Source organism: Akebia trifoliata, chromosome 7 (genome assembly GCF_017979445.1).
Source record: "Akebia trifoliata isolate Shusen 1 chromosome 7, ASM1797944v1, whole genome shotgun sequence".
Lineage (NCBI taxonomy): Eukaryota > Viridiplantae > Streptophyta > Magnoliopsida > Ranunculales > Lardizabalaceae > Akebia > Akebia trifoliata.
Genome location: NC_141381.1, coordinates 27,714,134 through 27,739,094, shown reverse-complemented (window position 1 = coordinate 27,739,094; position 24,961 = coordinate 27,714,134). Strand labels below are relative to the sequence as shown.

The 24,961-nt window shown below is 35.2% G+C and overlaps 3 protein-coding genes across 4 annotated transcripts; 1 reads left to right on the top strand and 2 right to left on the bottom strand.

The window, feature by feature from the left end:
* Positions 1-1,496: 1,496 nt before the first annotated feature.
* Positions 1,497-4,353, bottom strand: LOC147398730 (uncharacterized). Its single transcript, XM_086448013.1, has 2 exons — positions 3,961-4,353; positions 1,497-3,122 (listed from the first exon to the last, which is right to left on the bottom strand). Exons 1-2 carry the CDS (start codon positions 4,024-4,026, stop codon positions 2,025-2,027), a joined length of 1,164 nt encoding a protein of 387 aa, XP_086304139.1. The 5' UTR covers positions 4,027-4,353; the 3' UTR covers positions 1,497-2,024.
* Positions 4,354-14,754: 10,401 nt separating this feature from the next.
* LOC147398729 (uncharacterized) lies at positions 14,755-16,034 on the bottom strand. The gene has a single exon (XM_086448012.1). It carries the CDS (start codon positions 15,823-15,825, stop codon positions 15,397-15,399), a length of 429 nt encoding a protein of 142 aa, XP_086304138.1. The 5' UTR covers positions 15,826-16,034; the 3' UTR covers positions 14,755-15,396.
* Positions 16,035-16,701: 667 nt separating this feature from the next.
* Positions 16,702-24,922, top strand: LOC147398728 (pachytene checkpoint-like protein). 2 transcript variants are annotated; one of them, XM_086448010.1, is made up of 14 exons: positions 16,702-17,095; positions 17,185-17,248; positions 18,041-18,147; positions 18,214-18,296; positions 18,376-18,479; positions 18,569-18,673; positions 20,195-20,284; positions 20,386-20,461; positions 22,242-22,311; positions 23,311-23,381; positions 23,494-23,584; positions 23,999-24,126; positions 24,221-24,343; positions 24,434-24,922. In XM_086448010.1, the coding sequence occupies exons 1-14, from the start codon at positions 16,876-16,878 to the stop codon at positions 24,572-24,574; spliced, it is 1,473 nt and encodes a 490-aa protein (XP_086304136.1). In that variant the 5' UTR covers positions 16,702-16,875; the 3' UTR covers positions 24,575-24,922. The 2 variants fall into 2 exon arrangements, with proteins under 2 accessions (XP_086304136.1, XP_086304137.1); XM_086448011.1 differs by having other exon boundaries at positions 16,704-17,095; positions 18,229-18,296.
* The last annotated feature ends 39 nt before the right edge of the window (positions 24,923-24,961 follow it).

The following is a 24,961-nucleotide window of genomic DNA, read 5'->3' as shown; positions in this document are numbered from 1 at the left end:
GATTGAGATCAATCACCACATCACCTCTATCATACATATGGCACTACAGAATGTTCTAGTGCATAGTCGACACACATAAATCGCCTACATTCTGCTTGTAGCCAATACAACCACAATCGGCAATTGCACGATGAGGGGATTAATCCCTATAGTCACATACCCTAACCCGACGAAAGTTTTCCAACATGGGACAGAGTAAATTGGGAGGTCACCTAGTCTCGATAAAATGACCAAAGGGAGCAAACCCCTTTGACTAGTTTTACCGTCGAGCCAACCCCCAAGTTCTTAATGATATATTGCTATTATACCTTTGGTGATTAGATTAAAATGCTGATAAATTCAAATCAATGTGTAAAGTTATTTGCCAATGGGCTTGAGCCCACTACCGATTATTACCAATAAATCCAAGCCTCTCACTCTTAACCCAAAAAAAAAAAATGATTTTGGCAATTATATAGCAATATCCACATGATCAAAGTTCATTTACTTTGTTAAGTTTAGTCCCACATCAGATACTCATTGCCTTGTCTCTCTCCTTATAAGCTCTTGGGCCTCTCCACACATTGCCAGTTGATTTTTGAGTTGGACCATCAAATTTGTCAACCTTCCGGAGACACAAGTGAAAATTTTGGTGGATAAGGATTCTTTTGAGGAATGGGCCAGACCAACATTTGAAAATCAAAATAGGCTCATAATTTATTTGTCCTGTATTAAAGAAGCCCTTTCAAGGACCTCCTCGATCAACAATCCAAAATAAGCTTTAGATTTGTTTTTTATTTTTTATTTTGGCAAAAAAGATGATGAAGAAATAGAAATAGAAAAAGAAAAGAAAAGAAGAAGAAAGGCTGTAAAGAGAAACGATCAACTGTGAACAAGATGTAAAGGCTGTAAAGAGAATCGATTAACTGGATTGAATAAAGTTGTCTTTGTTTTTGGTTTTATGGTTTATAGTCATCTCTTTTCGGAGAAGCGTGCATGGGCCACAGTCCAGATAGCGGCCAATATTTTGGGTGGCTAAAATACAATGAAGATCGGTAAAGAGGCATACAAGATCTTTCAACAGTGCTTTTCCACATTGTGTTGGCCCCCTACAAGTCAATACTTCAGAATCCAGTAGAGAGTTGGATGTTTTGGATTGTTTGATTTTTTTGATGGTTAAAATCAGAATATGAAAACGTATTTCCAGAATCCACAATCTTGTTTGGTGACAATGTTTTTTTTTTTTTATTTCCTGATTTCAGGATCTAGAATTAAATCTTGTTTAGTTTACAATGTTTCTTCATGGAGCAAGACAGATAGCAAATAAGAGATTGTAAAACCATAATTTCATTACCTTCTAGACCTCTATGACAATGGAGAATTAAACCAAATACATGTATAAGCGACCCGAGATTGAGAAAAATTAGCATCAGATTTCATGGAATAAATGTACCAAGTGACGACTAACACAAACTGTAAAACATGGATACAATAAATACCAATAGCAAATTCACCTCTAGAATGGAATCGAGAAAGAATGAAATAAGAAATTTAATCCAAGAGATATCCAAAACAATCAGATTATACAAATGAAGAAGCCGAAAATGCTGACCAAGATGTTAAAAATTGTTATTGTCTACACGTTATTCCATTTACGGAGAACAAGTCTAAGAATATATGAATAAGTTAGTCTCAAAGAAAACAAAATTATTGGCATGGTAAAGCTCAGGATATCTCACTTTTTTTTCCCCCTCATTTTGGGTATCACACCAAACCGAGAAGATGCTATGCACAACCTTTCCTCAATGACTAGCTGTCCTCCACCACCACCACCACGTCCGCCTCTGCAAACTCCTATCCTCTTGGACGAAACAAAACACCAGAAAAGGCAATATACATAGTCGAATCCCGAAAGTGCAAGAACCCGTTCAATTCACTCCAACGTCTTTCTAAAGAACGGTCTAAATTAGATGGCTACACATTCTATCCATATATAGTATCAAACCAAAGTATCCAATTGTCAATAAGACGCTACTCGGTGAAACTTAGCCACTCTCTCTTTTGCAATTGCCAGGCAATAGAAATTTATACTTATCAGCATTATTCAAAACATATGCCGGAAGATGAACGGCCGAATAAGAATGAGGAATGGGTCCCAACTTTCCAATAATCTCCTTAAATGTGTACTCCTCGGGAAGCATGTCAAATAGGTCAGCCCCTTTGCATATTACATCCTGAACCCTTTTGGGGTTCAAGTAACGTGAAAACCTCACTCGATCAAAATGACTATAAGCTTTCATCTTGAATATGAATTCGCTAATACGGCGGAAACAAAAGCTGCAATGCCAACCTGCGTCTGACAAGATGTCATCGGTCTGTCGATAGTGTGCGTACCTTGTCTTACCCTCCTCATACCTATGAACCGAAGCTCTCCAGCTCTTATTGTCAACTAGAAACTCGAAAGAGTACAAGTAGTTATTGAGCCGAAGATGGAGGATTGGAGGGATGTCATCACACCACCTCAAGAGATTAATGGTGTGGCTGCTTGGGATCTCATCAACATCAGACATTATCAACAAGTCGTCATCGGATATGCCTGCCATTCTGAGGAGCTGATCTAGTGCTACTCGTTGATATGCCTCCTCAATAAATGGGTTCTGCCCTTTCCTAGATCTTCCCCCAATGCTTGTGTAAGTCAGCCGAGGCTCAATAAATTTGAACTGATCACGATTGCTAGCAAAAACCAACGGCTTTGGCAAGCCGGTGAAAGTGGAATTTGATTCGAGGAGAACAAACTGTGTGACATAAGGGTATAACTCATTCCATCTGATAGTAAGGATCTCAAGCTCGTTACTAAACAACACTGCATCAAAGACACGCCTCGGAGACTCACGGATTCCCCATCCATGAAGCTTGCAAAGGTTCTCCATTGAGACATTCTCATGGTAATAGTGTGGAATATCGTGAAAGGGTTTGGGAGGAGATTCCCATATCGGCCGTAGAAAGTATGAGATCTTCTGCCCATGTACATAAATACCAAGGACGCATGTTGGAACAATGATGAATAAAAGGATGTAGGCTTTCAAATCCAATCCTCGCAGAATGCAGCGAAGTCTTGACATACTTAACGCTCCTTTCGACTCCTACATATCAAATCATAGATTGTATAAGACATAGAGAATAGATAAAGGGAAATCTACAAAAACAAAATCATCCCATCTTCAAAATGACCATAGAACAGTTGTTTTTATTTCTTTAAATGAAACACCTGGTTCTTAAACCCTGGCACAGCATCGACAAGAAAATCGCCCATTAAAACATATATTTCAAAATTGAGAGAAAAGGCCCCAAATCATTCATTCACTGTGTTCACGAATGAAATAATGCCTACACCGTGGCAATCAAAATAGAAAGGAAACTGCATCCCTTCTTCTTCTGTTTTTCATAAAGGAGCAGAGCTTCACATAACCTAATTCTGAGATCTACAACATACCTAAATCATAAATTCTAGCATCTATCTTAAATACATTATCCCTTTTAAAATGATAAGGAAATTTCGTCCCAAAGATACAATTTTTAACCAATTTTGAGATCTACAACATCCCTAAATCATAAATTCTTGCATCTCTCTTACATACATTATCCCTTTTTATATTATAAGAAAATTTCGTCCCAAAGATACAATTTTTATCTCATACAAGAATAATTGACATAAAAAATTGGGGAAAACAACAAAAAGATGGGATTTTTAAGCTTTTCATCAAAGTTTATTAGGGTTCAGAAAGACATGATAGAAACTAGACATCTAGGGACATCTATAGAGAGCCCAAAAAAAAAAAGGAAAATTTCCCATCAACAAGAACAACTTCAAATACTCCCAGAAGTTTTAAAAAAAAAAAAAAAAATCAAATATCCAAACAGAGAAGACAGATACATAAACACGAAGAATCAACAAAAAAGGGGGAAAAAAAGCAAAAATACCTGCCCACAAAACTTTTCACAGATATCATCCGTCTTCTTCGAACAATAATAGCCTCCTTCAGCCATCTTGAAAAACCAATTAAACCAAAAAAAAAAACCTTCTTTTTTGTTAATCTAAGTTTCTCACTCTCACTGTCAGCAATCGCAGACAGTTAAATCCAGATCAATCACCAAATCGACGAAATGGGTTGTAAATCAACTCCAAAATATGGATGAAAACAATAAAAATCGCTTCGAATAGAAGATCTACGACTTCTGGTGCCCCTGTCTGTCTCTTATCTATGTCAGGCGGAAATAGCAATTATGACCGTTGGATGGTTTTTAGACCTTCACACATATTCTCTTACAAAATCACAAATAATTGAATCACAGAAGAGAGAGAAGACTTTTAAAACCCAAGTTTCTTATTTAAATAAAATTAGGATATAATAATTACAAAATAAAACAAACGACTAATGCTAACTCGACGCGACAATTATACGTGGCTTTACGTGGAAAGAAAGCAGAACCGTTGATCTTTTTCCTGTGTATCCCGAAGTAAAAGATCTATGGTTCTCTTTCCTACCACGTCAGCCACGTAGAACCACCAGTATTTTCCGCGTCCAGACAAAAAACCTAAGTTTAAGAAGAAAAAACCTGTTGCCTTTCTGTAACGCGTGGCAGTTGCAATTATAAGAACAATCGATGCTCTTAAAAGTTAAAACCTTAATAAAATATTTATTTTGATTATTTTACCGACGTAGCCTTTGATTACTTGCTTAGGCTTAAGAGCATGATGTGATGGGTATTTCCGTCATTTAGTGCTGTATACAGTTAAAAGTGGGTCCCATGGAAACAACGTTCCACTGAAACCAATGTTCTTAGGACAGCTCACGAATGAACCGTTAACTTGTTAAAATGGTTGGATGTGGTTCAACTTGGTCGGACCGACCAATAGGTATTAAAGAATTTTAAAAGGGTATATTAGTGCACTATTGTCCAAAATGCTCGATGCTATTCACCGTACCAAATACGACATCAATGGTGGTGGTGGTGGGAGTTAATAATAATAATTATTTTTTCTTTTAATGTTCCTCTCTAAGTGGAACCTCGAAATCTCTTATGTAGGCAAAATCAATTTTCTTCTTTGTCTTTGAGTATCTATCATAAAGCCTCGAATTCTTAAGTCAAATTCATATTATATTATCAATCAAAATTTAATGAAGATTCAATGATAATTTTGGATCGATAAATAGTTAATGCTCATAATTTGTGAGTTTGATACTTAGTATGAGCATTAATTCCTCAGGGGGCCACCTATAAGGGTGTCGTCTCATTTACCTGATGTATATAATATGCGGGCATTGCACATGCCTCGGGACCTAAGCAAAAGTCCATATATGAGCTCAATCCATCGTCTACAAGGACACTTGATTATCAAAAAATAAAAAAAAATCTAATGAATCAAATAAGTTCTTACCCTTTTTATAGGTTTAATCATTGCTTTGTTTTAAGATTTTTCTTGATCTGTTATTTTTATTAAGATCATACCAATAAAGTTTTTCTCGATCTTAGGCTATTGTGGTTTCTAATTTTTGTGAAGTACATTTTTAGTCATGCATTGGTGTTTTACTCGTAATATTAATATCAATAACACTTGTCAATATCTTACGCCCGCACTAATACATTTTTCTCAATTAGTTTTTGTTTGAATTTCGTCATGGATGAGATATTGTTTTATACAATCATAAGTCATTAGTGTTCGAGAACATTTGAGCCACCTATCAATTTCTAGTGCAAATCCATGTTTACTTTCTCTCACTCCATATTATGGAATCTTGGACTAATGGAAATGTGGGACTCTTCATATGTCATCATTGACTAAGGGTGACTGAAGTTTGACGGGGTAGATGGTCGGCTGACCTATTGATTTTACACGAAACTAGTGCATGTAATAGAAAAAGTCACTAAAATCGAGCAATTTGTCAAAAGGTTGTAGTGATCCAACAACCTTGGACCTTATGGCCTTATTGAGGCATAAGTGAGAGCACCCTCACATGCTTATGCTCTAATTAAAAGTGACTTGGATCCCCTTCAACTCAAAGAAGGAAAGTAATATTCCTCATTTCCCTTGTAAATACGTTCCCCTATGACGAAGGTTTGGTTATCTTTCATAGAGCTGCGATAAAATGACATTCTAAAATATATGCGGTCTGTACATGGTTAATGTGGTAAGTGCACAGAATCACAGATCTTTTTCTTCAGAATACACAAGAAAAATGATTTTTTCAAAGATCATTTATTCTTACGTTAAAAATATGATTTAATGATATAAATGATAACACCACTTGGTAGAAAATATATATATAATCTTAACACTTTCGATTTTTTCTCTTTTTTTTTTTCATTTTTTTTTTCTTTGCCTACGTATTCCAAAACCCCGACTTGGTGATTATGATTGTTTCTAGCTTATTACTACAATTGCTTTTATTAAAAGAGGAGTGGAGTTGTTAGTGCTATTAGCAATCTTATGAACGGTCTATATTTGACATTCCCATTATTGACTAATGACATTATATTAAATGTTGATATGACTTATCCTTCCAACCCCAATGCATTGAACCCAAGAGTAAATTCAATGAATCAACTCTCTTTAGCACTTGTGTCTTAATTACATTAACCTTGATAGAATAAAAATGTTAATGAAGAATGATCCCTTGCGATCATTTAAGGTTGAATCATTTTTTTTTAACTTATGAGCAGAGTTGGCAATGATCCAAAATATATATGAGGTCCAAACTGATCCGATTTGAAAAATAAGAAAAATTGGATTTTTGGTTTGGATTCGGATTGAAATCTCATATACGATACGATTTCAGATCGAATAAAAATGTACCCCAATCAGTTATGAAAAAATCCGATCTAAATATATTTTAATATTTTATTATTATTCATAATTTCATATAAATACATATAGATAACACATTTTAGTCTTTTAGATTTCTCTCTATATTTGTAGTTGAAAAGTGGATATTTAAATATAAAAAAATTACATTTTTTAAATTTTTTGAACATTGATAATTTGGAAATAAGACAATGTGTTGGGATAAGTTTCGAATTAAGGATGAAATGAAACAGATTGGATTTGATTCGTACATTCATTAATTCAATTGGATCGGAGATATGACAACTAAAAAAAATTGAATCGGTTTTGAAGAGGTATTGAACCAATCCGTTGGCAGTCCTACTTACGAGTCACGACTCAAAGGTAAAATAACTAAGAGATCTTATCTTGATATAAGGGTGCAACAATAGAATTATAGATAGTGATATATATAAAGTAATGAACGAACATCACTATGAAATTGGTAGTTTATCACATTCACTAACGACTTGTTTGGATTTGTTTATACCTATTTGTTATACCACAAATCAAATGCCTTTGAATTTTTATTTTATTTTATTTGTTTAAAAGAAAAACTTGTATGAGAAATGAGAAAATACATGGATGAATCCATCAAGCTACCACTCAGATCAATGTAGAGAATACCTCTCAAATGAGTTCTACGATTCTCTAAAAGATAATGACAATTTTGCCCCGCCCTATTGTTGCCTCCACCCCTCCCTTATAGGGTTGGGTTTTCACACCTTTAAACGGTTGGGGACAGTTTTGATATTAAAATTGAAAAATCAAGTCGGACTTGGAGCGGGGATGATTTTGATATACTTTGTCGTGTATATAGATATATATATCCCTCATAAGAAATTTAGAGATGTGGATGTACTTGTTCAAAAATCTTATTAAGATTTACTTTGGTAAAAAAAATTAGATTCCCCAATTTAATTTATAATTAAAAAAAAAAAAATGTGCTAAAGGGCGGGACAAGCAGGGTGAACGGGTATAAGAAATACCGTTAGGGGAAGGCATGAGTTAAAAAATTCATACGAGTCGAGATCAGGTATTCGAGGTATACACTATTAATCGGGGCCAGGTTACGCCATCCCTAATTGTCTCTTAGTGGATTGCTCAAACGAGAAACCAATTTACACTTTATATGACTATTTAATGAAAAAAATTTCATTGGTCAAAAATAAATAAAAGTAGTTTCCTACAAAAATCTTGGGTGTTTTCGAAAAATGTTCATAAAAATCCACGAAAGCTAGTAGTTGAAACAAACGCAACCTTACTCGTCATTGAATTTTAAATATTTTGCATAGTGTATCAATTCAATTTACACTAGAAATCGAAGTACAATTCAAGACTTTTAATATCCAAAAAAAAAAAAAATCAATAAATTTTTACTAAATGAACATTCAAGTTCAAAAGACACATTTATGAACATATCCATTGCTACCCATGGTTTCAAAACTTGTCCGAGACCGAGACATATCGCCCAAGTTGTCTTGATATCAGGCAAGGACAAAATGGACAAGTCAATTTTTCGAACACGTTCATTTTTCAAATTTTAGAACAAGACGTCTCAAACGTATCGGAAAACTAGTTTGAGATGACTCGGTATCTGGCATGGGCGAGACAAGATGAGACGAGACGCGAAACTGAGTTTTAAAACCATGTTGCTACCATCAAATAAAGTTTCAAGTTTTCGCCCATGCAGGTTTTTTTTTGTTTTTGTTTTTCCTCAAGTCAAATTTATAAATTGAATGAGAAATCTAAAGGAATAATTTCAATAGACCCACCCCAAAATACACATTAAATTGGACAAAATTTTCACATCTTTAGTGGTTGTGGGGAATTTTTCTGTCAAGCCAACACCTCAACATCTACTATGCAGCCAAACTAATTGCCTTATATTTTTTTTCTTCATTTCCAAGCATTGACACTGTACTTATAAAAAAATATTCAATACTTTATATTATCTTCAATAAGAATCCAATTAATCAAACAAGTAATTTTTGCCCAATTTTTAAGAAGAATTAGGATTCAAAACGGTGTTCCGTTCCTATAATAAAGGTAAGGTATCTACATGGTGCATTTTAATTGGAGTTTAAAACAATTGGGGGCTCTTAACCCAATCACGCACGCTGCTCGATATATTTTAACTCCAATGAAAATGTGCCATGTAGACATTGATCAACAATTCTAACGGGCGAGTCAATATTAATTAAACATTCCAAACTGATATTTGTATTTCATTTATCATATAAATTATAACATGTATAACTCAGTTCCCAATTCAACTCAATGAGCTTTCGAGTGGATAGACTCGCCAACCAGATAAATCAACATTTGTTTCGAATTTGTTTACCGAGTCAACTCAGTAAATTCGATGCGACTCGTCGAGTTTTAGATCTAGTGTTGTTGTTGTTGTTGGACGGCTGGTTCGGGCACGAGACCACGTCTTCAGCACGCAACGTTATCATATATGTTGAACGAACCTATTGACTGATTGTAATTGCTACATGTGTCAATAATTTTTAATGCCGTAACGCGCCAGACCTAATGTCTACGTTATACAGCAGTTAACTTTATAGAATAATAGAACCACGTTACGTTTTTTATTTCTCCAAAATTGACCCATCAATATACCTAATTTAACATTGTAAAAAGCATGATTTTAAATCTCGCCCAAGAACGAGATGACGAGATGGATAGACAGGTCAAACGTATCGGATGAGATTTAAAATCGCGATTAACTTTTTTTTATTATTAAATGAGAAGACTCAAACGTATCAGAAAACTCATCCAAGATGACTCGATCTTGTTCATTGACAAGACAAGATGTCAAAACGAGTTTTAAAACCATGGTACAAAGGTTTTTTTTTTTTTTTTTTCCAAGTGTTTTTAATCAACTAAATAAAAAAAGAGATTACTTGAGAGACGGTAGACCTATCTGATATAATTTTATTATAAAAAATTCCTTTACTTTATAAAGTTTGTTATTTAAGGAATCTTACTTTATGAATCAAGTTAATATGACTAACTTCGTAAGATTTTCAAATTTACTAAGGATCATTGGGCCCACACGGATGATCAAATTGGAGATGCAACATCACATCCTTGTAGATTTCATTGAAAAATTGAAATTCAAAATAAATATATTAAAAATTAAAAAAAGAAAAAAAAAAAAAAACCTTTCTCAGCTTGATTGAAAATGAATGGCTACCAAACTCCAAATTTCAAACTAAAATACAAAAGAAAAAATTTAATTTGTTTTCCTTCAAAATTCTGAGATTTTTGTTTTTCATTTACAACTTTGTGGTATCAGATCATGTTTTTGTATGTAACAAGTTGATCATTGATGCGGTTACTAAGTACTTCAAGTTATGTTAAGTAATGAATTAACCGCATCAATTTGAAATTTATGATGTGGATCTCACTCTAAGGTTTGTTGGGTAACCAATTTCGTAGAGCAATCTTCATTGTCAGAACTCTAAAGTAATTTTTGTAATAAAAAGTCAATAGTTAGGTCGGCCAAGTAGTTCAAAAACAAAAACTCAAATCCAATTGTAAAACTCACCCATTTCAATTGCTAAAAATAGTTGGTATATGATGTCACATATTAGTTCGATGCGAGAAATTATTGAACAAAATCTTTCAGAGTCAACTATACGAGAAATTATTACTCATCTTTGTAATGCAAGACTAACCATCTATGATTTAGCTACCACTGAGGTATATGGAAGAAGACGTTAACGATCTAGAAATTGATCGCACAATAATGCCCACTAGCCATGCTTAATAAAAGAGCAAAAACATATATGAGAGACATATGGAGGACTAAACTCGCCGAAAAAAGGGATCAACAAGTACAAGAATCTATATCGATCATCTCTAATCTGCTTCTCGACAATCCGATTAAGGATGTTCGACGTTGATCTAGAAGAACTCTAATCTCGATGCCGATCCTATAAATTTACCTCCCAAATCAATAATCCTGGTTTTCTGTTTATGGGTCAACCAAGAGTTGGGCTAAACGTTCATAGTGGCCAATTCTCATGAAAAAGTGGACCAAGTTGCTTTCTTTTGGTGCCAAACTATAAAATAACATCAGCATCAGAACATTTTCCTCCTCTGCCCCACCATAACTTTAATAGATGTTTATGCTTGAGTCCAACTAGCCTTACTAAGTTAGTAAGGATTTCAACCTCACTAATGGTCTTTGGACTCAACTTGAAGCAATCAAAACCATGATCCCATGCTTCAGGGGGTTGTAGAGGACAAAATTCTATGAATTTTGGAAAAAAAAATTCCAAAAAAATGTTATTTTTCTCTGTTGATTTTTAATTTTTAATTTGAGATCGAGTTATGTGGAAGTTCGGTAGTCGTCCATTTTAAAGACCCAGGATCAAACCCAAAGGAAATTGTTTTTTGAATTTTTATTTTTTTGGGATCTAAGTTTGTCCATGAAATCTAGAGGGCTGTGGTGTTGGATTGCAAATGTGGTAATCCATTTGAGCAAAACAACCCTTTAAAGGCTTAAAATCTTTACTAAGTTAGTAAGGAAAATCTTCCTCTTTATGCTTTGATCCACCCATTTGTGGACTTCACGCTAAAAATTAGAATAGTGATCTGTGGACCTAAGGGCGTGTTTGGTTACAGGGATACTCCTGGCAGTTCAAGATAGAACTAAGCTAGCACCTTAATTTTTTGTTTGGTTAGTGGGTTGAGCTTCACTTGACCCAATCTTCCTGCATTCAACTTCGATCTGTGTTAAAGACAGTTTGCATTCCATCCTCCTGATTCGTATAATTTGGGCTAGAACATGATAAGAACTGCATCCAAACAAGCACTAAGTCCCATATTTTCCTCTCTATGCTTCAATATGTTTTGGATTTTGAAAACCATTATTATTTCAGCTACCAGCCTTGATCCCACAACATTAGGAATCTTTAGGTCATGTTAAAGATAAGATATTTTGAATGAATCTGATACACAAAAATGATAAAAGAGAGGGAATGAGATGCTTACTTATCTTTTTAGAATAATAAGAGTGCATTAAATGCAGTTCGAGGCCAATGTGTAATACGTAGGCCATCATAAAATTTCTGAGAGTTAAAACATCATGCAACGTAATTATGGGTTGGGATACAAAAACCAAGTCGAGCCCTGGGATGGTTGGCATGTGACAAGTGAGCGTCAGAGCTATGTTTTAGAAGGCGACAACCATGCCAATCATTGGGATGGTGGTTACGCCCCACACGGCCGCAACAAGTACTGTGTTCCTAATGTCGAAAAGATGACTAGCCCACACATCGATACGTCTCGCTACCCAAACCACCATGCCAAGCACGGAAATGGTTGGCAGGGAGACAAGAAACCAGATGGTCGTCATTCCACAAATGACTACCTCGACTATGTTTCTCAGCTGGAACGGACGCCCAGCATAAGCTTTGATACTCCTCAAGTCCCGAACCAACATGTAATGCCTAGCATAAGCGTTGGTAAACCTCAAGTCCTGAGCCAACCTGTTATGCCTAGCATAAGCATTGGTAATCCTCAAGTCCCAAACCAACATGCTACACTAAGAAAGGTTGTGTACGGGGACGACGATGGTTATGGAAGTTCTGAAGAGGAATATGTTTCGGAGGTTGTGGAGAATGGGGTGAAGACGAGGGTAACGACCAGAATCATAAAGAAAAAAATAGTGAGATGGTAACTTATCATTTCGTCCAATGAAAGTTTAAGGAGACCCGAAATATAGTTTCCTCCAATGAAAGTAAAGGTGCCCTTGGTGAGAAAATGGCAGAAAAGTAGTTTATCACATATATATGCTGCTAAATAATGGCAGAAAATGCCTGTTATAAGTATGTTGCTTAACAAATACATAAAGTTGCTTGTTACTAATAAACTTCTCTTTCAAAGTGAAGTGTTAGATTGTGTTCTGTGATGTTTTATTTTGATTGTTTAGAACTATGAAGGATTAAAATTGCCTCAAGATGTAAAATTCAAGTTATTAATACCATATGAAGAGATGACCTTTAATTGAATGATTCAAACTTCTCAATTCTGAGCCAATTTTTCCAGACTAGCATGGACTGATTTTTTATGAGGATGGTCTCTCCATTATTAAAACTCATGGACTGCTTACATTATTTAAGACAATCTTCGTATGGCATACGCTAGCGGCATAAGAATATGTTAACTCTAAAACGTATGTTATCGATTTGAATTTTGTGAACAGTGAGTACAAGTGGTGTCTTCAGATGTTTGGCACCAGCGACTTGGCCATACCGTGCCTCAAACTTGGCATTTTTATTTTCCTATAAATTTCTACGAACAAATTTGGAAAAAAGTAAACTTCAAGTAATACCTTTGAGGTCATTCATTCTTATGTATGGATGATGATGTCTTTTCAATTGTTTAATGGCTTTAAAGCTATGGTTAGGAGCCTATATGAAATATGGATCAAAATTTTCAGAGTGACTCCAGCCACGAATATGACAATAAGGCACTCCTACAATTGTTTGAACATGTAGGGATTCACTACCACTTCTTGTGTCCTCATGCTTCCTAGCAAAATGGGGTTGCCAAATGCAAGCACGGATATTGTTGAAATGATGGCCTTACTGTTGTGTATGAGATGTCTTGCATTCTGTTGGCGCTATGCAGAGTTGAGAGGGTGCAGGGCGAAGCGCAAGTCTGGGAGATAGGCGCGTTTTAACAACTCCTGATTTTATAAATAGAGATCTCTAGGGCTGTAAAATTTATGAGAAAATAGTGATTGTTATTGTTCTGATCTGTGGATGTAGGCACACTGCTGAACCACGTAAATTCTTGGGTGCATTTTTTGTTTGTCTATCTTGTTGTTTATCTTTCACACTTACCACTTTCTTATGCTCCGTCCTCACTTCTTGATGACCACCTGCCCCCAATCCTTCACCCCCCTTTGTAGTGATCAACAGTCCCTTACTTCAGCACCTCTGTCTTCCTTGACCCACTAATCTCCTAAATCTACTCATCACATGATCACTTGGTCACGTGACGGCACCCGAAAAGTTAAAATTTAGCTCTCTAGCTGACATTTTCTCTTGCTTTACATCCAAGCTTCCATGGCCAATACCTCTTATCACGAACCTAAATTCTATTCACCGGCTGTCCAAAATTCAAGAAGGTGTGTGGCTATGACTGATGAATTTGATGCTTTGCTACGGAACAAGATTGGTCATCGGTTCCCTTTGATGACAACATGAGTGTGTTCGGCTGCAAATGGGTCTACAAGGTAAGATGTCAAGTTAATGTAACACTTACACGTCATAAAGCTTGGCTTGTGGCCAAAGGCTTTCATTGATAGGTTGCATCACTACAAGGAAACCTTCTCTTGCAGTTTCAGCAACTCGATGCTAAAGAACATTTTTCTACATTTGAACACACTTCATGAAGAAGTCTATATGCAACAACCACTGTCAAGACAACACGGTTCGGCAGTGTGCTTACGTCCACAGATCAGTTTGAACATTAGGACACTTCAGAGAAATCTCACACAAAACACAAATTTTCTTGCACAACTTACACAGGTTGGTTTTTTGGAGTGCAACTTAATACTTGTTACCAAACAAGTCCTGAATCGTCCCTCTTTGATGATCATTATGGAGAATCTTCTCAGGATCTTTGGTAAAGAATAAAGTTTGATTGCTTTAAAGATCAAAATATTCTTCTTGAAAATTCGATGCCCATATATCTAGAAATCTATAAGCCCTTATGTCTTACTGTATGTCATTCATCCAAGAAAAGTCGAGAAGATGTGATGTTGCAAATTGTAAAAGTAAAGGGCATTAGATTCAATCTCATCGATTGGGAATAAACATCGGTCTATAAAATGCACTTAGGATTACTAGTCATAGTGTGTCCCAAAATTCCCACAAATTTTACTTGAACAGGCAAACAAGGGCTGTAGAAACAACATGTCTCAGGGTTCGCAAACCTCTAAGGACGACTTCCATGGTCACGTTTCTAAGATGGAACGTATGCCGAGTACCATTGATGCACCTCACTACCCAAACCTTCACATGCTCTTCAACAACAAGGTTACTCACAATATCGAAGAACCAAAGCAAGTTAACAATGAAGTTCATGAAGAAAACATTGATGTTGACGCTGCGGAGTACATTGAGCAAAAGCATAAGGGATTTGCACTATGTAAATGGATGACAATGAAATCGCATTAAGTGACACTTATGTCAGACCATTAATTATGTAGGTTGAATGCTATGCAGGCTTAAGTACCTTACTAAATAATGTCTTCGTTACGCCTACTACATGTAAAACTACGCCATATTTACTAATGAATACTAGTGTTTCTTATGTACCTATCTTTACTCCTCGATATACACAAGACTAAAATTACCATACCTTATGATCTAAGCATAAGTACAAATTTAGAAAACAAAATTAAAATGTGTTCTGGTGGTGTGGATCAATAGCCTTGCAGCAAATTAATTGGAGTCATTTACAGTAATTCAAATCAAAAGGCAACTAAAACTTCATTTCATTTTGTATTAAAATTGAACATCATCTTTTCGCGGGAAATTATCATCAGATGTACATCTCTTTGAAGACATTCGATGAAATAAATTTCTTAAACTATTCTTACCCTCTTTGCGTCTCCTAATAACCCGACTAGAACCTTCTGATCCATACACCGGGTTATCCAAAACGAGTCCAGCTTCCAACCTCTTTGATAAGGTCACGATCTCGTAAGAATCCCATAAGGACTGTGCAAAATCCCAATTGGCACTACGAACTTCCTTTGACAACTTGTTCATGGCTTCGAGCTTGAAACGAGTAGGTTTCGGCTTGTAATGGCTTCTATATGCATCAAATTCATTGGTGGGTCTAGTGGTGCCTGAGTGCCCATACCAGGCTTGTGCCACAGCCTTGAGAATTTCAAGTTCTTGATGCTCTTCAAGCTCTTGTTTTTTCTTCATTGTTTTGGTCTAGAGACAAAGGCCAAAAGTGGCCATATGTTGTGTTTGGTAAATGAGAGGCCCATGTTAGCTTTCTCTTCTGGATAGATAAGCCTTTTGCATCTCTCTGTATTTGTTGATGAAATTGAGGAACACTAGGCCTGGCCTGGGATAAGGGCCAAAGGTGGGTTGGACTTGGATGGAGATGAATTTGTTTGTTTTTTCTAAATAGTTTACACCAAAATCATTTAGATTATTTTTGTCTCATTGGGGAGTCCATATTAATGGTTTGAGAGAGAGAGAGAGAGAGAGAGAGAGAGAGAGAGAAAAGATTCTTCCAAGGTTTATGGGGTCCGTTATGTATTTCCGTTAGAAAGAAGATCCGTTATAGCAGTGTAGGGCTACGTTAGGCGTCATGTCTGGGATTGTTACAATGGTGTATTATCTTACTGTGACCGACTTTCAAAACACATGTGCCACCTCGAGATACGAGAATTGATATTATTACCTCACTAAAATAAAAAAACATAGAGTTGAGTCAATGACTTTTTTAATTTTAGAAATGACTTATCTACAAAGAAATTTTTCTTCAAAAAATGTTGATAATTGATTATATTTTATAAAAATTGTAGATTTCACAAATCATCAATTATCATTTATATAATATGAGCAGGGGCAAATAGGAATAGTAAAACATCCAACGCACAGCCCTGTTTTCCCATGAGAGATGCTATTGCCACACCAAAATTTACTAATTCCACACCAAATTTTACTAATGCCACACCGATTCCTATGCAAATCACGTAAGGATGCACACAGTTGGTGTGGCGTTAGTAAAGGTTGGTGTGGTAATAGTAACCCTCTTTTCCTTTCTTCCCGCTTGTTTTCAAAAGGGAGACCGGTCTGGTCCTTTTCTAGGGTTTCAACTTCCAGCTTTGGGAGCAGAGACACAGAGTTTAGGATATTAGAACTTGAAAAATTGGTTCCTCTTTGGATTGATTCTCTTCCAGAGATCTCTTCTGATTTTAATCCCTAAATTACATGAAATTATCTCAAATTTCTTGAAAAAATATGAGTGCTCCCATGGAGATGTCTCTGCAAAATGCCACTGATGCAGAGACCAGTAAGCCGAATGGAGTTCCAGAAAATTGTCCCAGATTTCTTGAAAATATTAGTGCTCCCATGGAGATCTCTCTGGAAAATGCCACTGATGCAGAGACTAGTAAGCCGAATGGAGTTTCTGTTTCGGTTCCTTCACCTCTCTTTTCTGAGGAAAAGATTCAAGTTTCTGGTATGAATCACTTTGTCCATTTTGTTTGGTTTTTTAATTTTCTTCTGGTTTCATGCTTTTGATTCGAGGTTTTCGGTATGGAGTTGCAGTTGAAGTCTGCTTGAGCTCCTCGAGCACAGCTCGGATCGGAGATGTCCAGGAAGCTGTTGAGAGGTCCAGCTTTGAATTTTTCTCTTTCATTTCAATTTTTTTTTTCTCTTTTCTGTTTGTTTCAATTCCTTAGTGGAAGCTTTGAAAGATATTTGTTTTAATTTTCGACAGATTGAAATTTTAATTAGTAATAATGAGAACAGTATGGAAAAGCTGGATCTTTGAAGTTTATTTGGAGGAAGATAACCTTTAGATATATGGGAGTAATTTATCAGTAAAATAAATAATAAAAAAAGTAAAGTAAATTAGGAAGTTTTAATAAAATCGTAGAAAATTTACAAAAAATTATTAGGGAAATCAACTATTGTGCTCCATTGAGCCTTTTCCAGGTCTTATAATGAGGAAAGAAAAGAAAAAGTTACCAGTTTCGGGTAATTTGTGTAGAGCTAGATTGGATTGTCGTTTTTTGTGACAAAATGGATTTCTTCCCCAAATTTTTTTGAAAATATCCTTTTGGGGACAGAATTATGATTAGATGAGTATGAGCCTTGATTTTATATGAGAAATTGGATTTATTAGTTTTTGAAGATTCTTAGAATTATTGAGAGATTTTAAAAACATCAAATACTTCTACGACAGAGCTAAGAATACTCTGTTCTTTGATCCATTTAGGTTTCTTCATCTGTATTCTCAAGGCAGTAGTGCTTATATAGTTTATTCTTCTTGAGCATTTGCTAATGGAAAATTAAATGTGCATAGTGTTGGCTTCTTCATTTGTTGATTTTCGTTGTCAACCTTTACACCTCTTTATTTCTTCTAAGTCCTTTAGATTTCTATGATTTTATTGAAGATTAGAATGCTTGAAAAGAGGAGCTTGAGCTACATTGATGGTCCTATTCCAGTGCCCTTTGATGATTCTTTTCTCCTAGAAAATGTACAAAGAATCCGTATTTGTGACACAGGTTTGTGTTCATTCTTTGCAAACATATTAATTTGCTTTGTTGTTTGTCTAATTTGTAATGTTTAAGATACTGGTTTTGTAGACGAATGGGTGGAGAAACATGATATTCTCTTGTTCTGGCAAGTCAGACCTGTTGTATATGTCTTCCAGGTGATTTTATTTTAATTTTTTTGCCTAGCATTAACTGATGGCTTATTTTTCTTTTCTAATATTGGAATTTGTGGGACAGCTCAATGAGGAAGGTCCAGGTGAAGAATTAAGTGGGGATGGGCAGCTTTCTAGCTTTAATGAATGGACTCTTCCTGCAAAAGAATTTGATGGCATGTGGGAGAGGTTTGTTGCACAACAATATCTATCTTAGTTTTTGGATTTTGTTGCTGATAAATATAACTATTGGTTAAGCATTATATTTACTTATGCAGCTTAATTTATGAAACTGGTCTCAAGCAAAGGTTATTGCGATATGCTGCAAGTGCTTTACTCTTTACTGAGAAAGGCGTTGATCCTTACCTTGTGTCATGGAACCGGTAAGCATATTATTCACAGGACTAGTGACATTAATGCTTTGTTTGCATTGAGAGTAATGAAGAGAAAAGAAACTCATTAAAGAAAAAGAAAAGAAAAGAATGATAAAAGAAATCCAGTTTCTCTCCATCTTGTTTGGTTTAACAACAGAAAAACTTAAAGTTTGGAGAGAAAAAAAGGGTAGGGTTGTAATTTTTAATCTTTTTTTTAATCATGAACATTTTTTTCCCTCCATTTCTCTCCGATTTGGAGAGAAAAGGAGAGAGGAAAAACTGACCCATTTCGCTCTCCATTACTTTTCTCTTCTCTCCTCACTTAACAATTCAAATGAGAGAAACTCACAGTTTTTCTTTTCTTTCCATTTCCCCCAATCCAAACACAACGTTACTTTCTCTACTTAAGGATTAGTACTAACGCATGAGAAAAGAAGGTTTTTGTTGAGAAATTTTGATTTTCAATAAGATTGAATTTCTTCATTGTGGGAACTTGATTAAGTATTTGTATGATACACCAAACACATTATTGTTTTGCTTCTATTGTCAACATGCTTATGAACTTGGTTTGTACTCCCTTCATGTACAACCAATTGCACTAGTTTCTCTACGTCATTCTTTATACTTGTGATGTACGTAACATGGAAGGATGAAAGATGTATGCCCTCGCTAAAAGGCCCCAGAGCCGGTGGCCAAAAAATCTGTAAGGGTTTCTTTGCTTGCAGTGGCATTTTTGGTAGACTTTGGGAATGAAGAAGATTTATTATGCCATCTTGCAGTGTTATTAAAATATGAAAACAGTCATCTTCAATATACTTCTCATGACACTAAATTGTTTGATTTGAAGTTATTTAAATTGTGTTGGTCATACTGACATTGGTCAAGGCAGTCATATGGAAAGGGTTTGCAAGACAAGAATGAACCTTTAGAAATCTCTCTACAAGCCTTAGACATTGCTATGCATGTTTTACTTTATAGATACTAACTGATGCTGTATTTCATTATGCTCTTATGAGATGAGAGAGATCCAGAGAAGAGGCTGGGAATATAGATAGAATTCAAAATCTATCACAAGAAATATGACAGGCCATATAGGTGGTAGAAATTAACCACAGAGCTTTTCTTACTTATTTTTCTGGGCTTGATTTTCCATGAGGATGTACAAATCTTTCATAACTATGACAGTTATGGCACCTGTTTGGTAAGCAGGCGGCCTTGATTTCAAATCTTAATTAAAAGAGAGAAGTAAGCATGAGCATATTTCAATGGCATCCAAAACCCTTAAATCTTTTGTGTGTGTTTCAGTCAAAATACACAGATTATAGTTTAATTTTCCTTGTTTTACTCCACAACTACAAGAGCTATTTTTTTTTATATATTAATTTAATTTTTATGCCCTATTATTTGTTTTTCAGTATCATCCTGTTATGTGGATCCCCAGGGACTGGAAAACACCTTTATGTAAAGCATTGGCTTAAGAGTCTGTATGTTATCTCCAAGAGCTCTGATGCACTATTCTATTTTTTACAGTATCATCCTATTACATGGACCTCCAGGGACTGGAAAAACATCTTTATGTAAAGCATTGGCTCAAAAGCTTTCCATACGTTTTAGCACAAGGTTTGTTTAAAGAATTTGCTTGGTGGTTAATCATATCTTGATGTCATATGAATTCTCACATTCTTGATTTGATTTTCTTCGGTTGCTGATTTCAAAAGCAGATACCCACAGTGCCAATTGGTTGAGGTTAATGCACATTCTTTATTCAGTAAATGGTTTTCGGAGAGCGGCAAATTGGTATGTACTACTGTACTATAAACTCTTGCAATATGTTTTTCAGTTATTGTCTTTCGTTCTTTTGTAAATAAGCGTGCTTAATCAATTAATTTACTTGTTCATTTTCCACAATTGCTCGTTTTTCACCTCATGGAAGTGAGCTTTTCTCTGTCAAGAAATTTATAATTTATTTTTTGTAAGTTAAGAAATTTGTAATTCATCTCAGCTTGGTTCAGGAACCTGTAACCATAGGGAGATGGTTTGATGCAGGACAATAATGTTAGCAAACTGTTGTAGGACAACTAGTTTCATTTGAAATAGGGTTTGAACGAGGAGCTAGATTTATTGATTTAAAGGTTAGATTTTACAGACAAAAATCAGAAAACTATATAGGACTTTAAGGGCTAAGAAATGAACCGACATATCTCCAAAAAGACATATCTGAATGTAAGGATGGCTTTAAATCTGGTTTGACAATCTTTGACGCAATGAAATTTAAGGTGGAGACAGCACAGAAGAAAAACCAGCATTAACTTGATTTTTTTCTTAAAATACAAAGTCACCATAAATACTAAAACTTCCTAGCAAATGGTAATATGGTATACAATATAATACTATTTTAATATCTCAAAATTCTTTTGAATCGGCTAAACTTCGAGGCTTGTTGGACAACAGCAATGGCCTCTAGAATGGGCCACTTGTGGGATACATCAAAAACTTAAATTTTTTGCAGATTTTATGTTTTGGGCCTGAAAACCTAGAAAAATCTGAACTTCAGTCTAGTCTCAGCATAGGTTCAAAAACCATTTTTCAGAGGGACATGCCTTAATATGAGTATATGCTTGTACAGTTAGAATTCTCAGTATGCTTAATGGTGCATGCTCCATTGAAGAATTTACATTTTGAAATTTTCTGAAATAATTTCACATTTAGGTTATTTTATTATCATAGACTTGAATGATCATGTAAAAAATTGATGTTCATGTATTTACAAAGTGCATGATCCATGTCTCCTCATCCCCAAAATTGGGGAAAGGAATATGAGTCCTATTTTGCCATTCCAGTCTATCTGGAGCCATATCTTCAGTCGAGACTTGTATGTACATATATTTTCTTATATCCTTTAGCACAATTATGTTCCCGAAAGATATAACTCTTCATCAAATCGCATACACAATAACTCATCACATGAACTTAATTGTAACCATAACACTAAAGTAACATGCAATATGCCTCTAGCATGCTGTCACTGTTGAATGATCCGTAATTGAGGTATATGTAATGAGATTTTAAATACAGCATAAGTGGAAAAGTCAAATTGTGAAATTCGATTTAGAGGTTTTTTTTTTTTTTTGCCCATTTAACCCATCACCATTCAATCCCTGCCTTGACTATAAATATGCTTTCCAGTATAAGCATACATCTTCCCTCTTATATAGGTACTCATATTTATTAAGTTATTGCATACCTCTATATTTTATGGAATTTTTTTCTTTTTCTTCCCTTTTTAATTATGAAGTAATTTAACTTTTTCTAGGAAGATATTATATTGTAATGCATCTGCATGGACATTTACATTCTGACTTGTCAAGGGCGTCACGCTAGTCAACTCGTATCTATGTTGAACATCGACAAGTGTCCATGTCATTGATACATAGCTAAGATGCAATTTTGCCAAGGCACATTATAATTATGCTATTACCTTAACTTTAATGGTTTGTACACAATGTACATGTTCATATACAATCAAATATGTATGAGTCATACTATTTACTCTAATGTTTTTTCTTTGTTGATCTAGGTTGCTAAACTTTTCCAAAAAATTCAAGAGATGGTAGAGGAAGAAAACAACCTGGTATTTGTTTTGATTGGTAAGCTTAGTTTTTTAAATAATTTATCATATGCTCCTCTTTGGGCCTCTGAACTTACAATGTTCATTTGTGGCCTATCAATTCCAAAGCCTTGGTTGTGCTTTACAAGTATGCATTAATAGATTGAATGCATATCTAAATTTGGTGCCACAATTTTGCCTGTTCTGTTGTTCCCTAAAATTGGCATGTCACTTAGGAGAGTTTTTATTGTTAACAGACGTTATTTCTTTATTTGTGTTCCTTGCTACCAATTAAAGGGTTTATTGGTGGATGAAGTCCTTTAACCTATTTTTGGAAGTAGTGTCTAATTTTTGGGGATGCTGTTTTGCATCCACTATAAATACTCATACTTACAGTAGAGAGTTTTGAGAATGTTGAGCAGTTCAGTTATATGTTGTAACTTGTAAGGGTTTTGAAGCCTTTCAGTAAGTTGTGAAGCCTCCCATTTTTTTCTCTTGGGCTCTTGTCCTTAATTGTTGCCTCATTGCAATAAATAAATACCTTTGTACTTAGTCCATCCAAGTTAATTGGTGACACTCCAATTCCCCATTTCTTTATTATCTTCTTTTCTTTTCCTCTACTCTCTCTTTGTTTTCTTCTCTCCTATTCTATTCTTTTTTCATTATTCAAAAAATATGGACACAGTTCCATGACATCAGTTGTGTGACAGATAACGCTGTCCTGGTTTAGGTTTTGGTATCAGAGCTTCTGCATCTATTTATTATGGAGAATTGGAGATCATCTACAGTGAAAATCTTTCTATTCTGAAATTTGAAACACTAACGACATTGGTTCACAAGTTAAAACACTCGTGGGCTGTCTTTTCCACCATCATTTCTGACTGTTTTTTACTGGGTAACAACTTCATCATGGTATGGTTTTTGGTGAATATGATCTCATCGTCACAAAAGATATGCCTCTAATATGGGAATTCTGATCTAAAATATCAACTCATCTTAGCAACATTTCTTACTCTAACATTGAAATCTGACACTGCAGATGAAGTCGAAAGCCTCGCTGCTGCTAGAAAGGCTGCTTTGTCAGGATCTGAACCATCAGACTCTATTCGAGTATTGTGCTTTTGCACCTCTGAACTAAATACAATATAATCACTTCCATGTTGCATAAATTGATGGTCAAGGAGTTTGACGCATTATGCAACTTGATTGTCGTATTTTTCAGGTTGTTAATGCTCTACTTACTCAGATGGACAAATTAAAATCCTCACCTAACGTCATCATCCTAACAACTTCAAATATAACAGCTGCAATTGGTACGCCTACGACGAATTTCAGATTCTGAAAATTTTATATCATTTCCAATATTGCTCAAAGTAATTCTCCAACTTATAATTATTTATCAGTCCCTTTAAACTCAGATTGCTAATGTTCTATTATTTTAATTTTTCCAAAACCTTTGAATGTTCCTTCCTCCTAAGTGTGTTCCCTATCTTGATTTATGAATTGATGTGCCGCGGAACTTGCCACCAGTATTTGTTAATCTATCTCATAAGTGTTCTTCAAATAGGGTTGTACTGACGATTTCATGACTCTTGGTTTGCACTTATAATACAAGTTATTATCTCCATGACAAGACATCCGTTAAATTATATGTTTGACAATAATATTTTGTGCTGATAATTCTCCATTTTATAAGAGTGTACACTCACAATTGTGTTAGAATGTAGATATTGCATTTGTCGATCGAGCAGATATCAAGGCTTATGTAGGCCCTCCTACTCTTCAGGCACGCTATGAAATATTACGGTCTTGCTTACAAGAACTTATACGAACTGGAATCTTAGCAGATTCTCGGGTATTTCTGAAAATTAATGCTCCATTACGGTCTAGCTCTAATGAATGGTTCAATCTTACTTGAAATCCTAATCTATCATTATGTATTTGTCTAGGACCACCTCTCTCTCTCTAACTATGCAAGCTTAAAAGAGAAGCTTAACACGCCCGAGGCTCAAGAGTCTCAGGATTCACTTCATCTGCCTAAACAACTACTTGAAGCTGCAAAAATATGTGAGGTAAGAAACTTTGTTCCTTAGATGCACAATACTTTACTAGTAATTATTTCAATAAACAAAATTTTGATACTCACACCCATTCTTATCCAGGGATTGAGTGGAAGGACTTTGAGAAAGCTTCCTTTCTTAGCTCATGCAGGCCTTGCCAACCCTTACAGTTGTGACCCTAACAAGTTCTTGCACACATTGATAGAGACTGCCAGGAGAGAGGTGTCTGAGTTACCTAACTGACCTCTGTTCTTTTAATATAACAACTCCTTTAATTTCCATGTGAAGTATCTCCAATATTACAAGTGAGATCTTCTATCACATGTTTGTGATTATAACTGCAAACACTATAAGAAAAATACAAGTTGGGAATTGGGTATAATTTTGGATCATACACACATGGATCAGATTCTCTAATGATGATTTTGGATTAGATTGCAAAATTGCAAAATTGGGTATAATTTTGTTAGAGATGAAAGGTTCAAAACTCTATTGAATTTGCAGAGATGAGGGAATTATCAAACCTAATTTAATCTCCATGTCTAGCTTTATTTGGATATAAATCTATCATGAACTTCAACAAAAGAAAAATTTTGACAATATGACAACACAAATCCCCCACTCATATAT

Coding starts and splice junctions, on each gene's coding strand:
- LOC147398730 (XM_086448013.1), bottom strand. CDS start 4,026: ATGGCTGAAGGAGGCTATTATTGTTCGAAGAAGACGGATGATATCTGT. Junction 3,123..3,960: donor GTGAAAAGTTTTGTGGGCAG/GTATTTTTGCTT, acceptor TTTGATATGTAG/GAGTCGAAAGGAGCGTTAAG.
- LOC147398729 (XM_086448012.1), bottom strand. CDS start 15,825: ATGAAGAAAAAACAAGAGCTTGAAGAGCATCAAGAACTTGAAATTCTC.
- LOC147398728 (XM_086448010.1), top strand. CDS start 16,876: ATGAGTGCTCCCATGGAGATGTCTCTGCAAAATGCCACTGATGCAGAG. Junction 17,096..17,184: donor GGAAAAGATTCAAGTTTCTG/GTATGAATCACT, acceptor ATGGAGTTGCAG/TTGAAGTCTGCTTGAGCTCC. Junction 23,382..23,493: donor AACCATCAGACTCTATTCGA/GTATTGTGCTTT, acceptor CGTATTTTTCAG/GTTGTTAATGCTCTACTTAC.